This window comes from Meleagris gallopavo, chromosome 10, assembly GCF_905368555.1.
Source record: "Meleagris gallopavo chromosome 10, MGAL_WU_HG_1.1, whole genome shotgun sequence".
Classification (NCBI taxonomy): Eukaryota; Metazoa; Chordata; class Aves; order Galliformes; family Phasianidae; genus Meleagris; species Meleagris gallopavo.
In genome coordinates, this window is record NC_139413.1 from 8399658 (window position 1) to 8422630 (window position 22973).

At 40.3% G+C, this 22973-nt stretch overlaps 1 protein-coding gene across 10 annotated transcripts in view; it reads left to right on the forward strand.

Moving 5' to 3' along the window:
• Positions 1–22973, forward strand: part of NEK7 (NIMA related kinase 7) — a 75529-nt gene that overhangs the window by 13447 nt on the left and 39109 nt on the right. For 8 of the 10 annotated variants that reach the window (XR_014885315.1, XR_014885314.1, XM_085232017.1 and 5 more), the window contains 3 exons: positions 2037–2177; positions 12798–12860; positions 13380–13490. Coding sequence is in view for 8 of the 10 variants with exons in the window: in XM_085232017.1 (XP_085088143.1) it covers positions 2037–2177; positions 12798–12860; positions 13380–13490 (315 nt within the window). In the remaining 2 variants the exon portion in view is untranslated. The remainder of the gene's footprint in view (positions 1–2036; positions 2178–12797; positions 12861–13379; positions 13491–22973) is intronic. The other 2 variants (XM_085232019.1, XM_085232018.1) reach the window with 1 other exon arrangement.

Consider the following 22973-nt stretch of genomic DNA (forward strand, 5'->3'; position numbering starts at 1 on the left):
TGGGAGCACTGTACGATGTGAGAGTTGATGAATAAAGACTTGACTGGTTTCTTCAGTGGTCTTGGGTTTCTGACATCTGCTATGTTATTGTCTGCCTCCCTTGCTCACTACTGGAGTTCAGTGCTACTTTATGGGATGTTAGATGCTTTTGAATCATTGAGATGATAATTGCACACAAATGGAAAAGTTTGAAATATAGCGCATCTCTTTGATGAGAGCGCCTGCTTAGCATAGTGCTAGAAGTTAAGCGAATCCTTGCGTTTCTGTGGCCTTTACCCAAGTATGCTTTGCCTTGTTGGCAAAAGCGTGTGCTGGTGCTTTTCTGAGGCTGAAACCGGTCTGAGTGCTATGGTGTCTGCTTAAGATTGTCTTCAATTATTTGTCTTACAAATGAGCTCTTGAGGCCTTGAGTAATTAGTGTATAACCCTGTTTCTCTTAATTCTTTCTAGTAGAAAATTTTAAACTGATATTCTCCCTACCTGCTACTTCTTCCGTGCTCAAGATTATAACTGAATATATAGCTGAGAAATTAAATGTACAGAAGAGTACTCAAAACAGAAAAAAATATTCTTGCAGTTTTAGTACACCGATTGGCTTGAAGTTTAGCAAATGAACTGGAGACGAGGAAGCAACTCATTGATTATTTTGATGTTGTAAGACAGATTATCTCTTGCATGGGAGTTGAAATATTCCAAGCGCCCCCTGATTTACTCAGTGAATAAAATGTAATGTGATCATTAGTGAAGTGTATATAATCTGCTCTGTTATGGTCTCGGACCGAAAGAAGTCTTCCTCCTGCACGGGCTCATTTCTCTACAAATTGCACTGCGGCCGGGCGAGACCCAGTGGTGGTTGGAGATGTGCAGCTATGTTGCTTCTCATGTCAGCTCTCCACATCTAAATTGTATGACAGGACAAGGGAGCAGATGAGACAAGCTGTCACTCAGCCACGCTGCCCTTTGAAGAAAGGCCATGGGGGGGAAAAGGTGCCGCAAATGGGCTGTGAAGTTTACATACACTGCCCACTGTTAAACAGATTACCTCTAATGAAGTGTCTAATGCTCAGGCCATATCAGCCTAATCCTTGGTGGCAGTTCATCCCTCAACTGCCAAAAAACACGGCCCTCTGGCCCTCTCTCGCCACTCCGGCCGCCAAGCACAGGGAGGTGCCCGGTCTTAATAAAGCAAGACAGTGTGCGATCTGACATGCAAATGTAGGTCATTGCATATGTAAATGTGTGATTACAAACCTGCATGCCAAAACACATTAGTGAGACTTTGCTCTCAGCATGCGGTTGTCACACTGCCTTAGTGGTTCACGCTAATATTTGTCAAGTTACTGTGCAGACAGAGGCTGCGACTCCCAATTCAAATGGGAGGTGCACAATACTTTTCAAATATAGCCTGTTTTAACACTAGCTTACAGCTCTGCGTAGAGAATTTTAAATCTTGGTGTGCAACTTTAGACGTTTTCCCTAAAAGCGCCATAAATATCTCATTAAGCTAGGTCTTTTGATGTAGACTGCATTCATGCAGTATTGCTACTTTTGCCAAAACGAGAGCCCTAATATTTTGACTTATGGAGCAACAGAAGTATCTATAAAAACACATTGTATAGTTACGTAAGTATCTGCATAAGTATCCTGTTATGCAAACCGATCCCTTATTGCTTCTATTACCCTTTTAAATATATTGCAACACTTTTTAATTCTCGTCAAAGAAAATAGTACAATGAATGCTTTCATTAGAACGTATTATTACTTTGGAACAGTTTAGGTTCTAATATAATAGAATAAAGCAAATTTAATTGTTTAAACTATATGTTTTCAGACAACTCTTTACACCCTTCTGTGATTACAGAATCACAGAATGGCCAGGGTTGGAAAGGACCTCAAGGATCATGAATCTCCAACTTCCCTGTCTTACTGAATTAAATACAACACTTAAAGCTGTGTGTTTTTGAGGATTGGGATCTCTGTGTAGTAAGTATCTGTTTCTGCAAGTGATGCTAACTTCTTTGTAATGTTTGTTCTAGAAAGCCTTGCGACCTGATATGGGCTATAATACACTTGCCAATTTCCGAATAGAGAAAAAGATTGGCCGTGGCCAGTTTAGTGAAGTTTACAGAGCAACCTGCCTGTTGGATGGGGTACCAGTAGCACTAAAGAAGGTTCAGGTAAGGATGGCTTTACTCTTAGTACACATCAAGTATAAGCCTAGCAGTGATTAGCAGTGATTTATAGGTACTCAAAAGTATAAAGTTAAATTTGAAAGACACGCTGTTTGGATGTGACGTTAATGAATTTCTAAATGCTTAACATCTAGATAGTAAGAAATCAAGAGTTTTCAAATTTTATGACGTGATTTAATACAGAATTGTACAAACTGGAAACGTGATTCAGTGTTGCTGGGAGCTGATGCTGTTTGAAAGTAATTTTCAGGTAGCAATCATGCTCCAAAAGTGCTTAAATCAAATAAGATGTATACATAGTCAACCTTGTCAAAATTGAAATGAATTCTTGTTTTAAAGGATTTGAGTATTACCTAGAACATAAATGAACCAGAAACTGTGCTTCAAGGCATAGCTCAGTGCTTCCTTCAGTCTGCAGGACACAGCTGATTTCAGATTAATCTTTTCATGAATAATACATCTATGTTCAGGACCCTACTTAATAAATAAATGCAACTGCACATTGGAATTAAGTGAATTACATTGGTCAAAATTTGTGTGTTCTCAAGGGCCCAAATGTTTCCATGATTTAATGCTTAAACAGTAGTGCAACAGCAGTTCTGTTGGAAAAGATGGAAGAGCAGTAAACTGATAAAGTTACTGATGCCAGGAAACATGATGAACATGTAAGTCTTAGCATAAGGCACTAGGAGGACTGATTGTTCTTGGTGAATAGATATTTTTTTACAAATAACAACTTTATGTTATGATTTTAGTGGAAAAAGTCTTGCTTTTTTTTATTGTCATGCAAACAAAAGACAGCTTGATCTGAGTGTTAAGTATTATTTCTAGTCTGTTTTGTTTGGAGTGACTTATTGATCTTTATTCTAAAACTGTTCCCCTTAAAAATACTCTATTGGATTTTCTTTAAAAATTCATTGGCAATTTGTGTACTTTTGAAATTGAAACTTAAATTGTCACTGCAGTACTGATCTCTTGAGAGATACCAAGCTTATTACTGGAGGGAGGGTTGCGATCAGTCCCAAAGGATGTTTAGTTACATTAATTTCTTGCAAAACAACGTGTGTCAAGTTTCAGAGACCATTTTCTAGTGCTTTTTGGAATTTAATAATTTTTATTTTGCTGTGCTAATGCGTGTGCTGTAAATTTCTCTGCCATATCGTGACTTCCTGTTCCATTTCCATGATTTCTTCTGCTTTGCAGAACTATGATGCAGGGTGAGAATGGGCAGTCGTTTAGAGGGGGGGAAAAAAAAAAGGCTTGGTTCCCCCTTCTGGGAAAACTGCCAGATATATACCACTTGAAAAGCTGAAATATATTCTAAGAACTTTGATCAACAGTCTTAAAACATTAGGCTAATTCTTCCTTCGTTTTCAGTGCATGAGAAACCGAAAAGGTCAAATGTGACTTGAAAAGCATGTCAATTAAGGAGGATGTGAATGCCTTGGTGCTTGAAGACAGTCATAAAATCTAGCCTTTCACTGTTAACTATGAAATTTTTATAACAATGTTTGCATTAAGAATACAGAGACATTATAGTGTGTACTATTAATGATATTTCAAGTCAGTGTATAAAGCTGAATTTTCATGTCAGAAAAAAAAAAAAATTGTCTATGAAGAAGACCTCATGCTGTCCTTACCTAGGTGATGACTGAACTATGTAGACTGCTCTGAAAGTAATGCCTGCTAGCAGTTTACATGGAAACGATGAGAGAGAGCACAACTATACTGCTTGATAGAGCTAATTCTCAGCTACAAAACATTCCTGTCAATACGGGCACCACCACGATCTGTGTGTTTTCACTGGTGATGACCAACAGCATGCATGCTATGCCCTGCTTCTGAAGCACAGCATCCACCCACCTCACTTTGCTGCATCCACTGTTTGGTGTCCATAAAATGGTCATCTAGCATCGATAAATATCAATGGGTGCAATTTTTCCCCTGTGGAGGAATTCAGTGACACACCTCTGTTTCATATGCACTTCCATGTCAGATGCCATCATGAAACAGTCTGTCTGCTGCCTTCTGTCACATGGCAATGAAAGGGAACAGTATTGGTGGGAAGGTTTGACTAGCTGCCTCTCATTGCATGGGCCACCACAATAAAATAGAAGACATTACTTTCAGCGCAGCCTTTGCAGCTTCTCTGCTATAGAAACCATCTAATAAATATCTAAAAATAGAATTGGTGGTTAGTAAGAAATGAGTCAAATGTTGCAGCTCTTTTCAAGGGCTTCATCCTAGAGTTATAAGCATCCAATGTAAACTGCTGTTTTTCCTGTAAATGTTCCTGGATAGTGCACATCAGGAGGGCTGATGCTGTGTGATCTGTAAAATCACTTTCCATATGAAGGCTGGGTCCATGTAGAAGACAGTTATTTGAATGGAAGGTGTGATTTGGGTATCCTGTAGGGGGAAGTAAAATAAATATTAACTGTATCATTAATTATTACCAGGAGTTCAAATGTTTTGTGATAGGTCAGATGTGTCATGATCATTAGGTATGGTTGCGTCAGCTTGTGTAGGTGGTATCTAAAGGGGTCCTTTTTGGACAGGAGACCAACTTGTTACTCTGTTTCTGTGGCTTTCCTTAAGATTTTCCTAGAAATGCTATTTTAGATAATCACCGTCAATTCATTATGAAATATGTTTTTAATGTTCTAGTGAGAAGTGATTGCTTTTTAGAGGATTTCCTCTCAGTCTACTCTGTGATGAGGCTTCTTTAAATTTCAGTCACTTTTTTTTTTTTTAAATTAAAACACCACTTTGTTTGGTGCTTCATTAATGGAAGCTTAGTATAGAGCAAGTGGGAGAAAAAAAACCCTTATTTTTGTCAGGAGAGACATACTCTATTCTCTGTATTTTAGACCTGTGCTTGGTTTTTCCACTTTCCCCCGTTGAGACAATCTCTCTTAAATCCTTTAACTTTGTGTTTAGAAAAGCAAACAAATAAAAAACAGATGGAGATCTGGGCTTTCTTCTGCTTTTCCCATTTTTTTTTTTTTCCCTTTTTCTTCTCACACCGTAAGTACTGCATGCCTGCATTTCTGACTTCTGCAAGTCTTACACCTCCAGCCCTGCTTCGTTTTCCTGGCAAGGCTGAGTCTGTAGTTAATCCCTTTCTGTGGTTCCCTGTTTGTCTTTGCCCACAAGCTCTGCTCTAACTTGCACTTCACCTTTCTTAGAGTTACTGGATCTCAGGATGCTATTTGTTCCAATAAGACTGCCAGTTTTGATTATTATTTATTTATTTTTAATGAAGCTTTCCAACAAGAATGTTTATTTTCTGCTATTAAAATTTTATTTGGCTGCAATATGCACAATATTGATAAATGTTATATTAATGTTATATAAATGTTAATCTACGAAATGGATATTTGTAGAACTTGGTGTGCGCAGAAGCATGCGGTGGTAACATGCTGTGGGAGAAAGGACAAGCAGATGGTGACAGAAACCACACTCACTGAATATTCGTTGTTGCTTCTGAGTCCAGATGCTACAGAGCAGTAGTATTCTTGGTTTGGTTTTCAGCTGATTATGTAGCAGTATGGAAACTATTGAACTTGCAATTGCTTTCTAGTAACTTCAAAAAGAAAACACAAAATGTTGTGTTTTCTTCTGGTTGTATTCTTCTGTGTTTCATTTCTTGGTGTGCTCTTCGCCTCTTCATAATTAGGGTGATGGCATATATAGTAATTTGGTTCTGTCTTTTTCAGTGGATCCCTGCTTTTGAGATGCTGTTGAAATATTATAAAAATAAAGCTAGAATTACAAGACAAATCTTTATTGCTTTACTTTCTTTAATGTTTAAGTAACACTTTGAACCAAAGAAAAATCAGTGAAGATCAACCACAGGTACGTTTTGAATCTAACAGTCTAAATTTGAAGAGCTTCTTGATAACTTTCTGGCTTGATGTTCGAAGCGGACTGAAAGGGCCATGCATGATGAGGAAGCAGCATGTGTTTACTACTACTGTAAATAATCCTGACACGAGAATCATCAGTGCTACATTGTGGGCAGTAACAACTCCAGCTGTCCCTTAATAGAGGAAGGACGCAACTGCTAGGTTCTGGAAGAAATCTTGTCCTTAAAGGATAAAACCTACTCAGCTATCAGTGATTTACAGATGATGTTCTACAGTTATACTTGCTTTATCTCTGATCTTTTTGTCTTGATTCTAGCCAGGAGCCTACAAATACTTGAGAACCAAGACTGGAAATGATATTTTAGAATGTTACAGAATGCCAAAAATGGGAGTCAGTGAGGAGATGATGGGTTCCATGGCACATTATAAACCCAGTCTTTGTCCCACAGAGTATGATCTTGATCAGTTAAATTAGTTAGTCACCTTTTCCACTTCGTTTTTCCCCTATTGCTTGACGTACCACCTTATCCTTCAAGAATGTTAGACTGGACTAACTTTTTTGACAATCGTTCTCAGTGGTATTGGTCTTTGTAAGACGCTCCAGCTATTTCAGCCCTACTGGAAGCATCTGTGTGTCTGTAAACCTTTGCTAGTCCCCTCCCTTCTTTGCTATTGGGCTAAGTCTCTGTCCTTAGAATGGCATATCAGTTACCTTTTGGTGATTTGGTCAGTACATTACCATACAGGCAAGTCTGTGAATGGACAGTTGGTCTTGCTGTACGGGGATATGAACTGCGAAACTAGCATGAACTTAAATACAAGCTGCTTAAAATAGTGTATTTTAAGAATGTAAATATCTGGGCAGTGACTGGAAGGCTATATTTGCTCTATGTGGTATTTCTAAAAATAAACTTTAGGTATTCAGAATATCTCCCGAATCTGCATATTTCAACAGAATTGCAGATTTGTCACGTTTCTGCCTCACGCTGTTCTGCCTTTTCTTCCCTTTCATTCAAAAATCAGAGACCTCTATGTTAGAGGTGTAAACAATGCATCCTTTCATCCAGCACCTAGCATTCATTATTCATTGTGCGTTGTCAGTGGATTGCTACTCCAGGCCTGAATTAGAGATAATTAATCTTAGGAAAGCACTTGTAATTTCACACTTTGCGGAGCACTATTGTCTCAGCACAGCAGTGGCAAAATACTATAATGCTCGTTGTTGCTGTTCAGTATTCTCTCTTAATATTTATGTGCATTCAAGTCTTTATATTGCTTGTTTGTCTGTAGGTTTATGTTGCAGCAAAGATGTTTGTGTTTTGCTTTAGGAATACTTCTAAGGTATCTCTATTTTAAACCAAATTTTAAACAAACGGGTGAAGTAGTCATTTAAATAGTGAGGTTAAAAAGCTCTTTCTTAGTACTGGAGAGGAATTCTTGCAGAAGTGATGGAGGAGCGAGCATTCCTCTTCTAGAGCAGGGGGAGTGAAGTAGGCTCCCATCTTATCATGTTTTGAAAGTGGTGCTATTCGAAATTGACACTGACGCATTCATTTCTACTTGAGAAGTTGAGTTAAATTGGTAGTTGGTGATAGAGCAAATACAATCTGCACTTAGAAGCTAAGGCTTGATGTTTTCCATCTGGTGGCTGTTGTGAAACCTTCTGCCTTGCACAGAGCTTTTGAGCAGCAGTAGGTGCGTGTGTCAGCCTGCATGCAGGAACTGGACTCAGGAAGCTGATTGCACGTATTGCAGCCGCCTTGTTTAGTTTACACATCTGCCTAGGGAACAGTTTGTGTTCTGTGCCTTAAAATAGATCACGAGTGGTTCTGTAAGCACTGGGATCTCCTGACAGCGCTTAATGCTGATGCTTCTAGAATGTGGAAGGAACAGTTTTGGTAAGGGCTTGAAGAGGTCCTCTCGCATTGCTCCAGCTCTGTTTGCTGAACTGCTTTCAGGAATTGCTGGATAGGGTACAGCCTTTGTCACAATGACATTTTGATGATGTTTTGTGAAAACTGATGCATTGGAAAAATATTAAATACAACTTCTGCATATTAATAGGTTTTCCACAGCAAACTGAGTTAGTTACTTTGTAGAAATGTTAGTCTTATCATAGTCCTTGAAAATGAAAATGAGGTTAAAATAATACAAATTTCGGGTACGATTGTGGTTACATTTAGTGCCGTTTGTACAGACTAGTGAGAAGCACCTACAGCCTTAGTTATGCTAATCCCAATGTTGTCAGTGAAGTCAAGAGTTAGTATTTATTGTTAGCCTAACAAATGCCCTGATAATCTAATCGGGATGCACAGGGTTTATTACTGACCAGCTAGACTGCATGTGTGAGCACTGCGTAATTACTACAGTAATTACTGCTGGCTCCCAGCAGTCGCTGTGCAAAAACCTCCTCACAGACCTCCACCACAAGTGCCCAGAGCTCCTTGCTGGGAGGAGGATGGCTGACAGCTCCTTCCTCCTCAGCACTTCTCCACTTTGCTTTGTGCTGGGTGCTTCCAGGCTGTCACTAATACTTTCTGATGGTCCCGAAGATTAATCACTTAGATTTTGTTAGATCTTTATTGTACAAATCTGTCACCTCGCTGTAGCAGTGCAGGTACAGGGAAGACCAGTCACTTGCCTGCTGGGTGTGTGCTGCTATAGCTAAAAGAGAGAGAGAAATTAAGTTTGAGCTGAGAGAAGTGATACTCCTGTGTGGTAATCTGTCTTCTGCAATTCCTGTAGAACAGGTACTCTGATTCCTACCAGCTGCCTCATGTTAGTTTTTGTTAGTTTTGATTTGTGCTTGAAAAGATGTTCTTAAGCTTTTAACTTCTTTCACTGGGGCTTCTGTTTTTTGCTGTGAGATGTTCTTCGGTGCTGAATTACCTTCTGATGTTCAAGTGCTGAGGGTTTTTGTTGTGCTCACACGAAGCAGTACTAAGGTCCACAAGTCCATGGGACCTGATGGGGTGCATCCACGTGTGCTGAGGGAGCTGGTGGAGGTCATTGCTGAACCGCTCTCCATCATTTTTGAGAGGTCTTGGATAATAGAGGAGGTCCCTGAAGACTAGAGGATAGCCAATGTCACTCCGGTCTTCAAAAAGGGCAAGAAGGAAGATCCGGGTAATTACAGGCCTGTCAGCCTCACCTCTGTCCCTGGAAAGGTGATGGAACAGCTTGTGCTGGATACCATCTCCAGACAACTGGGAGAAAAGGAGGTTATCATGAGTAATCAGCATGAGTTCACCGAGGGGAGGTCGTGCTCAACCAACCTTGTGGCCTTCTACGATGCTGTCACATGCTGGGTGGATGGGGGAAGAGCGGTAGATGTAGTCTACCTTGATTTTAGAAAGGCATTTGATACTGTCTCCCACGACATCCTTATAACAAAGGTGAGGAAGTGTGGGATAGACGAGTGGACAGTGAGGTGGGTTGAGAACTGGCTGACTGGCAGAGCGCAGAGGGTCGTCATTGGTGGTGCAGAGTCTGGCTGGAGACCTGTGACCAGTGGTGTCCCCCAGGGGTCTGTGCTGGGTCCGGTCTTGTTCAACATCTTCATCAGTGACGTTGATGAGGGGATAGCGGCCACCCTCAGCAAGTTTGCTGATGATACGAAGTTGGGAGGATTGGCTGGCACGCCTGAAGGCTGTGCTGCCATTCAGCGAGACCTGGACAGGCTGGAGAGCTGGGCAGTAAGAAACCGGATGAGGTTCAACAAAAACAATTGTAGGGTCTTACACCTAGGGAGGAATAATTGCATGCACCAGTACAGGCTGGGGAATGAACTGCTGGAGAGGAGCTCTGCAGAGAGGGACCTGGGCGTCCTGGTGGACGACAGGTTGGCCATGAGCCAGCAGTGTGCCCTCGTGGCCAAAAAGGCCAATGGCATTCTGGGGCGCATTAAGAAGAGCATGTCCAGCAGGTCGAGGGAGGTGATCCTCCCCCTCTACTCTGCCCTGGTAAGGCCTCATCTGGAGTACTGTGTCCAGTTCTGGGCTCCCCAGTACAAAAAAGACAGGGATCTCTTGGAAAGAGTCCAGCGGAGGGCCACAAAGATGGTGAAGGGCCTGGAGCATCTCCCCTGTGAAGAAAGGCTAAGTGAACTGGGTCTGTTTAGCCTAGAGAAAAGACGACTGAGAGGGGACCTGATCCAGGTTTATAAACATCTGAGGTGTGGCGGCCGTAGCGGTGAGGCCAGTCTCTTTTCAGTGGTACGTGGAGACAGGACGAGGGGAAACAGACATAAGCTGCAGCATAGGAAGTTTCGCACGAATGTGCGTAAGAACTTCTTTATGGTGAGGGTGGCGGAGCACTGGAACAGGCTGCCCAGGGAGGTTGTGGAGTCTCCTTCTCTGGAGATATTCAAGTCTCACCTGGATGCCTACCTGTGCGACCTGGTGTAGGGAGCCTGCTTTGGCAGGGGGGTTGGTCTCGATGATCTCTAGAGGTCCCTTCCAACCCCTACAATTCTGTGATTCTGTGAAGCTCCTCGTAAGCTAACCTGGCTCGTGATGGTGGTGTTTTTTTTTTTTTTTTTTTGTTTGCTTGGTTTTGTTCTCAGTCTTTTCATTGGAGAAAGTTAATATCTTCGAAATAGGAATTCTGCATTTCTAGAAGGTGATTCTTATAGTCCTTTGGGGTTATGTCTGAGCTTGTAATGTTGAGTAGCAACATGCAGAGTTTGACATAGAGCTGATTATCCTATGTTCATGAACAGTAAATTGAAGTGCATGTTTCCAAAGTAAACTTAGATGAGAATAATAATGCTTGATTACTTAAAGATACTCTGCACCCTGAGAAGAGTTTATGAAGCGTGCTCATGGTAAGAGGAGCAGAAATGTCAGATTAGGAATTGAGTTTGCTTGAGAGAGTCATTAGTGGATGCAGACTACCTTTTTTCTTTTTCTTCACACAAGGACAATCTTTGGGTTTTCAATCTTGAAATTGTGCTTTGAATAATTCCTCTGAGCGTTATGAGTAGATTTCACATACAGTTTTCAGTCCCAAATTCTGTTTGCAGCTTTGATTAAGCTCCTCAGTGTGTTAGAGTTCTCCATGCCTATGTCTGGATCTCTCTATCATTCATAAGACATGTTCTTAACTCAGTATCTAGAACTTAGCCAACGTGTGAAACTTCAAGACATGCACCTGTACTGATTCTCTTTTATGTCCCCTTTCATGGATTGTTTTGAGGAGAGAGGTGTACATTTTTCCTTTTGCTAGTCTCTTAGTTTGCTGGGAAAGCCATTTATGATCTCATGCCTTCCTAGTGACCCACCGTTAATGTACTGTCTCTAGTATTTACAAGTTTCCTAGGAAAGTTATTACAGTCCTTCACGACTGTAACGAATGGTAGGATTGTTAGTATATTTCAAGATGATGAAAGAGTGATGGTTTTTTATTCAGAGTTGAGATCTATAGCAGATGCAGACAATTTCATCTCTTTGGCTAGATGTGATTCCAACCTTAATAAGTAAACTCTGCTGTCTTTTCCATGTGTTGTTTATCTTCTAATACTTGTACCTATAACTTCCTATACAGTACTCTTTCCTGTTACATCTGAAGTTGCTTTATTTCTTAGTGTTAGCATTGTTTTCTTGTGACTTTCCCTGCTGTTTCTGTTATGCCTCCAGAACGTCCTCCTTGAGGAGGAGCTCTTGTTACATGCAGCTCAGCATGTTTATTACCCACTGTCCTGGTGTCAGTGTACAAGTAGTTGTGAGATGTTTTGTTCGCTTTCTTACTTGGTAGCTTTCTTTCCTTCTCTCCTGTTTCTTCTTTTCCATCTCTAGGTTTGGCATTTCAGTAGCGCTTTTGTGTTCTGCTTGTGTACTCAAAGGACTGTTACTCTGTGTCTTTGTATCTGGGGTTAGTTGTGAGATATTGCATGGAAGTTTTCAGGTGTGAAGATGGAAGGGACTTAGGTCAAATGTAAGCATGTAGAATGAACATAAGGATTCTTAATGGCCAGGAAAAAAATTACCTCTTGCACAGTTAACAGTTAATTTAAATTTTTGTTCACAGTAAAGATGAGCTTCATTGCAAAGTAATTTGGAGCAGATGGGAGGTGGGGAAAAAAATGAAGAACAGAGATGCTGAACTGTAAAAGGCTGTAAGAGTCAAGGTGACAGATGAGAGTTTAGAAAAAAGCGGTGTAGTAAACAAACTACAGAACTCAAATCACTTCTTCCTTTGCTGACGGGCAAGAAATGGAAGAGAAGGAATCAGAGGTGACAGTGAAGTTTTGATCCTGAGGGAATAGAAGTGTATGCTGTCTTTAAAATGGAGGCGGAAGGCTGTAGCGAGCGACTAGGGAAGAAGGGCAAGCTCAGCCTTAGAAAGAATCAGTTTCTGATAATAGTGTGGGAGGTATGGGAGAGGAAGCTGACGCTTGGATTAGAACTGACTTGAAGGATAGGTGCTGAATTATTTCCATGTATTTGAACAGATGAGTAGAAGTGGCAGCTAAGCTGGCAGGAAACTTGTACTTTCAATGTACCTGTTTCCTACAATGGGGCTAGAAGAATTGATAGAGCAGCAAATCAGTGTTTGGGGAGTGTAATGTTAACAACTGCACAAAGAGCATTAGGAGTATTTCTGATTACAGTATTACCTTTTGTCATGTATGTAGTGCGTAACTTGAGCTGCTGTGTAGATGCTGTGAGTTAAAACAAACAAAAAAACGGTGTCCTATTTAATCAGTTAATAAATGTATCTCATCTCTTGTGCACAGATATTTGATTTAATGGATGCCAAAGCCCGTGCTGACTGCATCAAAGAAATAGATCTTCTAAAGGTAAAAGATTTGGTTTAAAATAAAAAATTGCAGCTATCGTTGAAGTACGTTATTTATTTTTTTTTCCCCACAGATATATTTGAAAGTGGCCACAGCCTTTTTAAGCCTCACTTCAGGAATCTTTGATTGCTTTGAGAGTTAACATTGAGAAGTGAATCCTAGAAAATGATGTAACTTTTCAAGCAGGCATTACTTAAAAATACAATATTCTAGAAAAGTGTCTTGTGCATAGTAATTTTTAAAAAAAATGACTGTTTCAGATGAGTTTAGCATGCTATTAAATAGATGCAATTTAAAAAGTCGTCTTTCTTTCAGTGTGACTTCGACCTAAAATGGCCACAATGTTCTTGCAGTCTTGCAAAGTGCCTATCTGTCAGTGCTTCTTGTAAGCACAAATATTTCGTATCTTACTGTAGTAAATTTTAGGTGTGGTTTTTTTTTTTTGCCTAAATAAAAATGTTAGATTCATAAGAAGTAAGACATGGCACTAAGATGTGCATTATAAATCTGCTTTCTTAGCAACTGAATCATCCAAATGTAATTAAGTACTATGCATCATTCATTGAAGACAACGAACTGAACATAGTGTTGGAATTAGCTGATGCTGGGGATCTCTCAAGAATGATAAAGGTAGGAATAACTTTTTTTTAAACTACTAAAATTTATTAATACTGAACTTCTCTGGTTGTTCTTTGTCTTATCATCGCTAGGTTGAGTGTAGTTAAAGTAGCAGGAAATGTGGAGAAAAGTGGAGTGTTATACTGACCTTTGTTTTTTTTTTTTCGTGTATACCTAATGTTGATTTGCTTGGAAGTATGTTTTTTTTTTTAACACTGTTGCTCACAATGTAAGTGCAGGTAACTAGACTTCATTTATAGCTGGGGAGAGGAAAAACCTAAAGAAAAGCACTGTCACCACCTTTCTGAGCAGTACATTTTGATGCCTTTCCTGATTTTTTGGCACAGTTGCATTTTTTTATACTTCATAATAGCCCTGAAAGCAGAAAAGGCTGGTGTCAAAAGGAGTAAGTAGTTGCTTCTTTATCTTCAACTCTGACTACCAGTCACTTTAGCAAATAAAATAATGATTGAAATGGAAATGACCACATCATTTTCTAAGTCTTAAAATACTTACCTTGAGACTTAAAAATGTTTTGAAAACGTATTTCATGATTTGCTTGAAATCATGTCTAGTGGCTGTGGATTATGGGTTAAGTGCTTTATTCTGTTCTACTTAAACACCAGCTGATTGAGAATGTTTATCCAAGTTGTTTGAACTTCATGTGCTGAAACTTACATTAAGTTTTAACCAGCTTTTCTTATCCGATTGTCATCTGAATATTATTTCCCCTGCTTCTCTACCCTTTTTCCATTGAGTCTCGGTTTTATTGTGTCCCCTTGGTATACTTTCTTGTGTGTGTACCAATGTTATTGTTGTCGACACAGCACAACTCTGGGAATGAATAACAGTAGTTACTATTCTCTCTGCAACATCTAGGTACAGGGCAGTGTTCTGCTGTTTCATTGAAAACCTACATGAAGGGAGAATGTTAGTTTCTTTCTTAATGACTTACATACTGAGTTCTTTTTCTTTGAACTCTAGAAGAATGTTGCCTTCTAGATTGATAGCTGTACACCAGGACAGTCAAAATTTGGTTCTAAACAGGTTGACACTATTCTGTTAATATTTATATCCGAATCTGATATTTTTCTTTGTCTCATGAATTATTAATTTTGTGGGGTTACATTTCATAAAACGTAAAGGCAGGTTTGTCTTTTCTTTTGAACGTTCAGTTTTGACACAACGGTTATTAATATGAGTATTCTGTGAGAGATTGCCTTATGGCATGTTTGGTCTTATGACCCATTGAAGCTTTTTTTCTCCCTTCACTTTTTTTTTGTTGTTGTTTAAATCCAGTGTGTGAATAATGGCTCCTCCGGTGCAGTTGGCCTCATTACCCCTTGTCCAAGTCATTGGGTATTTCGTACCGGCTCGATCTTGGAGGCAGTTTGTGATTGTCCTCTTACCACAAGGATCATGTTTAATGTAGCAAACTTAGATTGCTGTTTGATGTTAATGACAACCTATCAGGCAATTATTAAATATGTATGAGGTGTCACAGTGCGCTCAGTCTTCATATTGCTTATGGAGAAAATGAATTGGTAGACTGTTTGGATGGTATCAGTGTAAGTGTGGGGGCATTAGTTACAATGTCTTTTGAACAAAATATTGTAAAAATTGCCTGAGAAATAAATAAAAGGTAATGATGTGGAAAACTTCCTAGCATAATGTCTGCCTGTCATGTTACTAAGGTAAATATGTTCTGTTATTAAGCAAGTGAGCCGTGCTTCGGTTTCCAGTATTGCTAGTCTGCTGCTCTAAGTTTGCAAGAGGATGTAGAGGCACCCCCAGAGGAAGGTTTGGGTATTTGGCTGCTGTGTGATTTGTAGAAACAGGGGTGGAACGTGTTTTTTATAATTGTAAATGACCGTGGCTTGAATGACTCTGAAACTAGTGTTAATGTCAAGGAAAACTACTTAACTGGTTTACTTGGGTATTTGTTGTGACATTATTGGCACATCAGAGAATGCTTGCAAAGCTGTGGTGGCTCACAGGCTACCTTAATGAATTCTTTAGTTCTTCCCTTAATGAACTCAGTCCTCCCAGTCCAGCTTTTGTACTGTCCCTCTTGTTACCTGTGAATAATACTCTCTTTGTCCCCATTGAGTAGACAACTGAGGAAAATCACTTGATGCATTCATACTGAGGACCAATAATAGAATTCATAGAATTGGATGTATGGAGGAGGGTAAAAAACCTCTGCATTGGCATTTACAAATCTCATAATGAAATAAGGAGCATCACGTACGCATTTGCTTCTGTCCCTCTACCTCCTCCCCCCACTCCAATTTAATCCAGGGATTCAGTAAGAGCTTCACTTTATCGCCTTGCTCTCATTTTCTGTCACACAGATGCATTTCTGTACAGCATCTCTTCTCAAAAGTAGAAGGTCCAAAAATGAAGTTTTTTTTTATCTTAGTTTTTAATGGCCACGTTCTTGAACATGTCATGTTAGTAACACGGGAAGAAAACCAAACCCTGTCAGTTTGGGAAACAGTTGTTTGACTTAGCATTGGTATTGCACTGAAACATACACAGCTCTAAGCTGAGTAAGCCTTGTGTAGACAGGATGAAAGGAGGAAAAAGTTCCAATCTTCTGTGTCTGTAAGATTGACTGCTAGATAGTACTGCACTGAAGATTTTAAAAGTAAGTAATTAGTAACTGCTGTGCCTGCTTCCACTTCCTTGCAATCTGACTGTCAGTGCCTGTGATCCCTACTGGGGAGTGTGGCAATCTTAAAATAATACTGTTCCCAGAGTTAAGGGTAGTCAGAGTCCTGGTATTACCATGGAACGCCACCTCCTGTTATGATATGAAATAAGTTGTAAGGCAGGTTTGGGGCTCGATCTCCTCTTCTGTTAGTGACTTCACAGCACAGTGACAGGGTGAAGTTGTTTTGTGGTGACTAAACTGTGGACATAGAAAAAATAAATTTGAAACCACTAAAAAAAACAGCTGGTATGTATTGGGTAAGGAAAATACCATTTAAAAAAAAAAAAAAAAAGAACCTGATGGCATTAGCCAAGAAAATATATCAGAAAGGTTCAGTAGAAAATAAAGAAAAACATAACCAAAACTGGTGAGCAAAGACTGTGCTATGCTAAAATGATAGCACTTGAACAATATTGAAGAATAACTAAAATATTTTATTTAGAATTTAAGTAAAGAACTTTCAGCTCTGCTTCCCTTTTGTAGATATTTTTAGCTTTTTTCTGGCACAAAATCTTAGTGCTCCAGAAAAAAAAAAAGCAAACTTGAAACTGAATGTCATGCTGATCTTCAGGAAGTTAATCATGTTTTGGGAACAAGCATGAAAGCTTTCATCTAAAAAGCTGAAATCATATTAGCAGATTTCTTAAGAGATAGAAAGAAATGGAATTTTACCAAATGTGCAGTTCACCTATTATTCAGTCGTATTTTTTTGCGTGTAACAAATTAAATAAGCATTGCTATCTAACTAAAATAAGCAAATATTTTTAAAACTTAACGAAATACTTTAAAACAGTATGAGCTCCATACTGATTTCTCAGGTTTCTGTAGTTGGAGACAGTGTGCTCTTTGTCCTTGACCAAAGGTATGTGTGCATTTATGTATTTAATAGGACAATCAAAACAATGACAGTCATAGGTAGCACGTCTGAATTGCTGGTTGTGGAGTTACAGTCTGTGTTTAGACTTTTTTTTTATTTGTCTTGCTGATTATCATTTTGACGTTTCAGCTATTCCGCTTATTTCGGTCTTTGCTATGTGAAATTGCATCAGGCAAGTTCTCTCCTGGGATGCACACCTTTCCACCTCTCCCCATGCCAAAATATATCTGGAATGAACTGGTTTGGAGCATATTTGCAGTGTTAAGGGCGTACCTCGGCCTTTTTGGTACAATTCGAAGCAGAGCTGGTCTGTTACTTTGCTTCTACAGCATTACGGGACAGCTTTCATTTCATGAGGGTGTAAGGGAGCAGAATTTCTGCTTCAGTCATGGACAGCTCTGTCAGCCCAGAGTGCTGATCTTGCTAACACGAAGCTGCTGCAAATCCGCTGCGGAGTCCCCGCGACTGCAACACCAGTGCTGTATGGTGTGCGCTGAGCAGGGTGAGGTGATGGCGAATGCTGATAGCACATGCTAGTGATAAGTTGATTTTTTTCTTAATTGCAAAAGTGATAAATCTCTTTTGCTGTGCTAATTGGAGGATTTGGGAGAGTATGAAGCTAGGGTAGCAGTTGTGGAAGGAAGTGATGCAGGGTCAGAACAAAGCAGATCAGCTGTTACCTCTGCCCAGGGCACGACCTAGTGTCTCAGGAGACTGTCAGCTACTAACTGACTAGATGGGTTGACTGTTGCTTGTTCATACAGAATATTGATTGACAGTGGCAGCAGTTGTAGGAGATGGTTGGCCTCTGTGTTTGGCAGGCTGGTTGGTCAACAGTGCTGTTGTGCCGTTTTCAGTGTAGTTTGGGTGGCAGTGCTGCAGCTGCAACATTGTGCTGCCCACCCAGCTGTGTGAGAACACGTTTTTGATTTGTTGGAATGAAACAAGTTCATACCAAAATGTTCCATGCCAGCTGACTGCTTCCCTGTGTTTCCAGAAGGTGTGATTTATTTGAGGACTAAGGAAAAATCCATGATTCTGCCAAGATGTGATGTTTATTTGTTTTAAAATCTAGTAAGCATTTTGTCTGAAATGCTGTAGCCCCTTGTGAATTGGATCAGATGTAAAACTTGAGAAGTGGATTTTTCTTACCGTAATGGCCATGAAAACTCACCTGAATTCAATTCCAACAAAAGAGTTTGTATGTGCTTTGCAGAAATGGCTGGGTCACAGCAGCCAAGGTGGTGACGTTCCTCCATGGAGAGCTGCACAGACCTCTTGCATCTCCTAGTGCTGACAGCATTGCGTACCAACTGAGTGAATGAATGCTTCGACCTATAGCCTGGGTGACTGAAATGAAATTGCTTTGCCAGAGACAGCTTTTTTCCAGATGTTCTGGACAGGCTAAAACTTCACTATTTCTCAGAGGGTACTTATTCTTTCTAACATAAAGTAATCTGAGCTGAACGTGGGAAAGGCAAAAGACCAGGTGGAGAGGAGAGTTGGTTGGGACAAGCAACCAAATTCTCCTGAAGTGGAGAGAGAAACTAGGACTGAGGCTGGGGAAGGCAAGTGAACTGGGAGCAGCTGGTGAGCAGTTCTTGGGAAAAGGCAGACTGGGCAGTTATGATGGCACAAGACATTAGGGAGATAATGGTGAGTATGTCAGTGGGAGTAAGAGTGATGTACTGAGAGAAATGGGGCTCTGGTGTTGAACCCAGCGAGCTGAATGAAGTGTGTTTCCAGAGAGTAGGACAGGCTGGGCAAGGACCTCAGGGATACAAACGAGCTGTCAGCAGGCAGAGAGCCTGGCCTGGGATATGTTGGCCTGGCTGGGAATGGGCAGTGATTGCATACAGCAGAGAAAATGGAACGAAGAGATGGAAATGAGGAGACAGGTCTGAGAGGGATGTAGAGAAGAGGCAGGTTGTGCAGGGGTTTACAGGTAGTCCAAATGTAATGGGGGCACGAGGAATCTGCTCTGCACTGCCACCTGGGGAGCAGAATGGGCCTTGAGGTGAGGAGTGTGGCTGTTTTGCTGCTGCTGGCAAATGTAAACGTCTGCTGGTGGTGCCCAGCTGTTCCCTGCTGAGGGGTGGTATTTGCTGTGCAAGTTGCTTGGTCAGCTCCTACACTAGCTGTGGCTGTAAAAGTGCCAACTCTGGTGAACTGCTGTGTGATGGAGAGCCTGCATTTTTTTGTTATTTTTATGTGTTTTTTTCTTTTTTTTTAAGTTGAGGGTATTGCATATAACCTAAATAAGCATCGTGGAATCTGTGAAGTCAAATAATCAAAGCTAGAAAACAATATGACCTATATTTTATGCTCCAGCAATTTACAGGTTTAGCTTTTCCTTGATGCACCACTGTTCAGTGTTACAGATGCAGCTACTGTTGGAGAGAACTGTGGTTGTGCAGTGTGTGCTGTAATGAGTTCTGTGTGCTGCCTCCTGTGCTATAGTGGTAGTTTTCAAGCCAGGGAATTCAAGGAAAACAGAAGTTTTGTGGTTAATGCAGTTGAATGCTTTCCAGAGGCAGTTTTTCCTCATGGTCTCTGGTGCTGCTGTCCATAAGGGATACTGTATAAACTGCTTGAGCTGCTTTTGTGATGGGAACTGTAATTGCTTGTTCTGTATTTCTGATAATCAAGGTAGAACTGGGGTTTGTTTTGTAGAAGTACTGAATGTTCACAGCTCCATCTGATCTGAGCAGAAACTGCTTTGAAGTTGAACTGTTCTGTAAAGCAAAGAATGTCAAAAAGAAGGTGCTTAAGATTGGTGTTAAAAGTAATTAACGCTTTTGATCTTGATTCTTTGCTCCCTATTCTAATCCATAAAATGGGGATGTTACCATCTTATCATCTTCAAGACCAGGCTGGACATGGCTCTGGGCAACCTGGTCTGGTGGTTGGCAACCCTGCACGTACCAGGGGGTTGAAACTCGATGATCATTAAGGTCCTTTTCAACCCAGGCCATTCTATGATTCTGTGATCATTTTTAAGGCCATATGTGAAGATAAGTTTCACAAAGTTTGTTGTATTAATTTGATACGCCAAGGTTGTATAGCAGGAAGCTTTCCTTCTCATCTTATACTAAACTACAGGCTGTGAATGGTGCACTAAATAAAGCCTGCAGACATGTTGAACCTGCGTGTGAACTGAGTGTCCTGAATGAACGAGAAAACGGTCTTCAGAAATAATAGTTAAAAACCAAACAGCACAAAAACTGGTAACTGCAAATGCTCTTGAGGAGGAGAAAGTATGCTGGCTTTAATTCTGGGAGCTTTGTGTATGTGTATTTACTTCCAAATGCCTGACATCATGAACTGGACACAGTATTTCTGTAAGTTGTTCTTTTTTGCGTGTTTCTGTACTTCCTTTTCAACATAGTGATTTATTAAGATTGGCAAACAGCAGTTTTAAGAAGAGACTGCAGGTTGTAGTATTTCTGTTTAGCACATGCTTTTGTTTTATGGTAGAGAACAGATTAGCAATCTCCTGGCATTATGTCATTGAGAAAAGCCTCAAATATCCACATATTATTTTCTCCGTGTTTAACGTTGTCTCCTTTGTTTTTTTTTTTTTTTTTTTTTGTACTTCTGTGCATTCATTTTTAAAAATACTATTAAAATATAGGGGAGGAAAAAAAAAACAGAGCCCTTCTGAGGTAGGAAGTCTGTTTCTGGTAAGCTCCTGCTCCCTATATGTGTGTTATGGGGTGGTCTGGCAGGTGCTCAATTAGCAGGAAGGGGAGCAGCAGCTTGCCACCTGCATGTAACCTGCAGTGTGTGCTGCACAGGAAGAGCTGCTGTCAGTGTCTTGGGACAGTAATTGGGCAGATTTTCTTCGAAACTGGTGAGACTACCAGCACTGTTCTGTCTTAGCGACAGTCCCCTTCACAGCACACATCTGAAGCTGTTGTGTATGCTGGTGGTCTGCTCAAGGAGTGTGATGGTGTCAGTCATCAATAAAAAGTTAACTTGGTGTCAAATGCCATGAAGCTATTCAGGTAGGTCTGACTGGAGCAGAAGTGCTAAGGGTGTTTCATCTCTGCTTTTGTCCACTTCTATCAGAATTGCCCTGACTTAAGAGAGAAGGGAGAATTGAAAGGTGATAACTAATAGATTTTAGTGTTCTTCTTGTTTGAGATGCCCTGCGAGCAATACTTGAAGACTTCTTTTTTTTTTTTTTTTTTTTTTTTTTTAGGCTTTCACACTGAGTTCATTTGCAAAATTTGCAGTGTCAGTGTTTGTGCTGTGCAGGTAACTTGCTGAGCATGGAAAGATTTCAGACTTGTCTGCTGTAATTGTAGTAAAATGAAGAAAAAAAGCTAAAATGGAAACCTTTGTATTTACTGTGTCACGCTACTGCTTTTTATTAGGAGGCAGAGATAATGATTCAAACACAAATTTCACTTCTTCGTGCAGTAACAGTTTTCCCAAGGGTTTTTATTGGAGAGAAATGTATGTAAACAAATACTGCTGGATTTAAACATGTAGCTACGTGTTTTAAGAAGCCCTGCTCAGCAGTAACTGCAGAGACAATGAAAGTGATTCAGTACTGGAAATTTATTTTAGTGGCTCTGCAAGTAGATCTGCTTATTGTAGATGATCTTTATCTCTGAATGCTGCAGCTTCTTGGTTTTTTTTGTTTGCATGAGCAATAATGTTAGGTAGAGCACAGTGATTATAGATAGATTGTAAGGACATATGAAATGAATCCTTGGAAAGGATTGGATGAGTACAAATATGGGTTTGTAGTGATTTTTGTCCAAACTCACGAGGGAATTTAATCAGGAATCTTGTTAGCAGTCCAATTAATAGGTGATTAGCATAAAAATATACCTGAATTTTGACAGTTTGTCAAACCTGAAGTTTGACAGAAAGTGTTTTTTTTTTTAATGCCAGAATTTGTTTCTTTAAGTTCTTGTCCTCATTTTAACCATGTTTGAAAGGAGAATGTGTTTGAGAAGATGCTTCTATCTCAGTTGAGTGGGTTTTTTTTATTATTGTTATTTCTTTGAGAGGAAGGACCTGTCTAGTCTGGCATTCTGGTGAACAGAGCTGAAAGTCGCTCTTGGAACGCTGCTTTCCTGCTAGAACCATATGACCTTTTAAATAGAAAATAACTGAGGTAGAAACTCCATTTCTAGAAACTCAAGTCTTTCAGAAGCATGTAGGTGTTCGAATCAATCTTCACCTTTCTATTGTGACCCAGCTAGCCCTAGCCAGTTCTGATTTGTCTATTGTATTTACACAGTGAGACTCCTGCCCGTACTTCTGGAATTGCCTATCTCAGCTGCCCAGCCTGTCACTTCTGCTGTTCTAGGGGAGCTGGCAGTGTGCCCAGGTGGCCAAAAAGGCGATGACATCCTGGCCTGCATCAGAACTAGTGGGGCCAGCAAACCTAGGGAAGTGATTGTCCCCTTGTGTGTGGCACAGGTGAGGACTGCACCTTGAATGTGATGTTCATGTTTGGGTCCCTCACTACAAGAAGGATATTGAGACGCTAAAACATAGAGTCATTAAGATTGGAAAAGACCACGAAGATCATTTAGTTAAACCATCAGCCTATCAGCACCATGCCCACTAAATCATATTACTCAGTGCCTTGGAGTGCTAGTGCACAAACGAGTCCAGAAACTGGCAAAGGGACTAGAAAACCAAGGTTAGGAGCAACTGAGAGAACTGGGGCTAGGGTAGGCCTAATCATTGCCTACAGCTACCTGGCAGCAGGTTGCAGCAAGAAGGGTGTTAGTCCCTTTTCTCAAATGACAAGTGACACGATACGAGAAAATAGTTGCAAGGTGCAGCAGGGGAGGCTTAGATTGGATGTGAGGAAGAAATTCTTCATGGAGAGGATGTTCAAGCATTGGCACCAATAAAGTGGTGGAGTTGCCGTTCC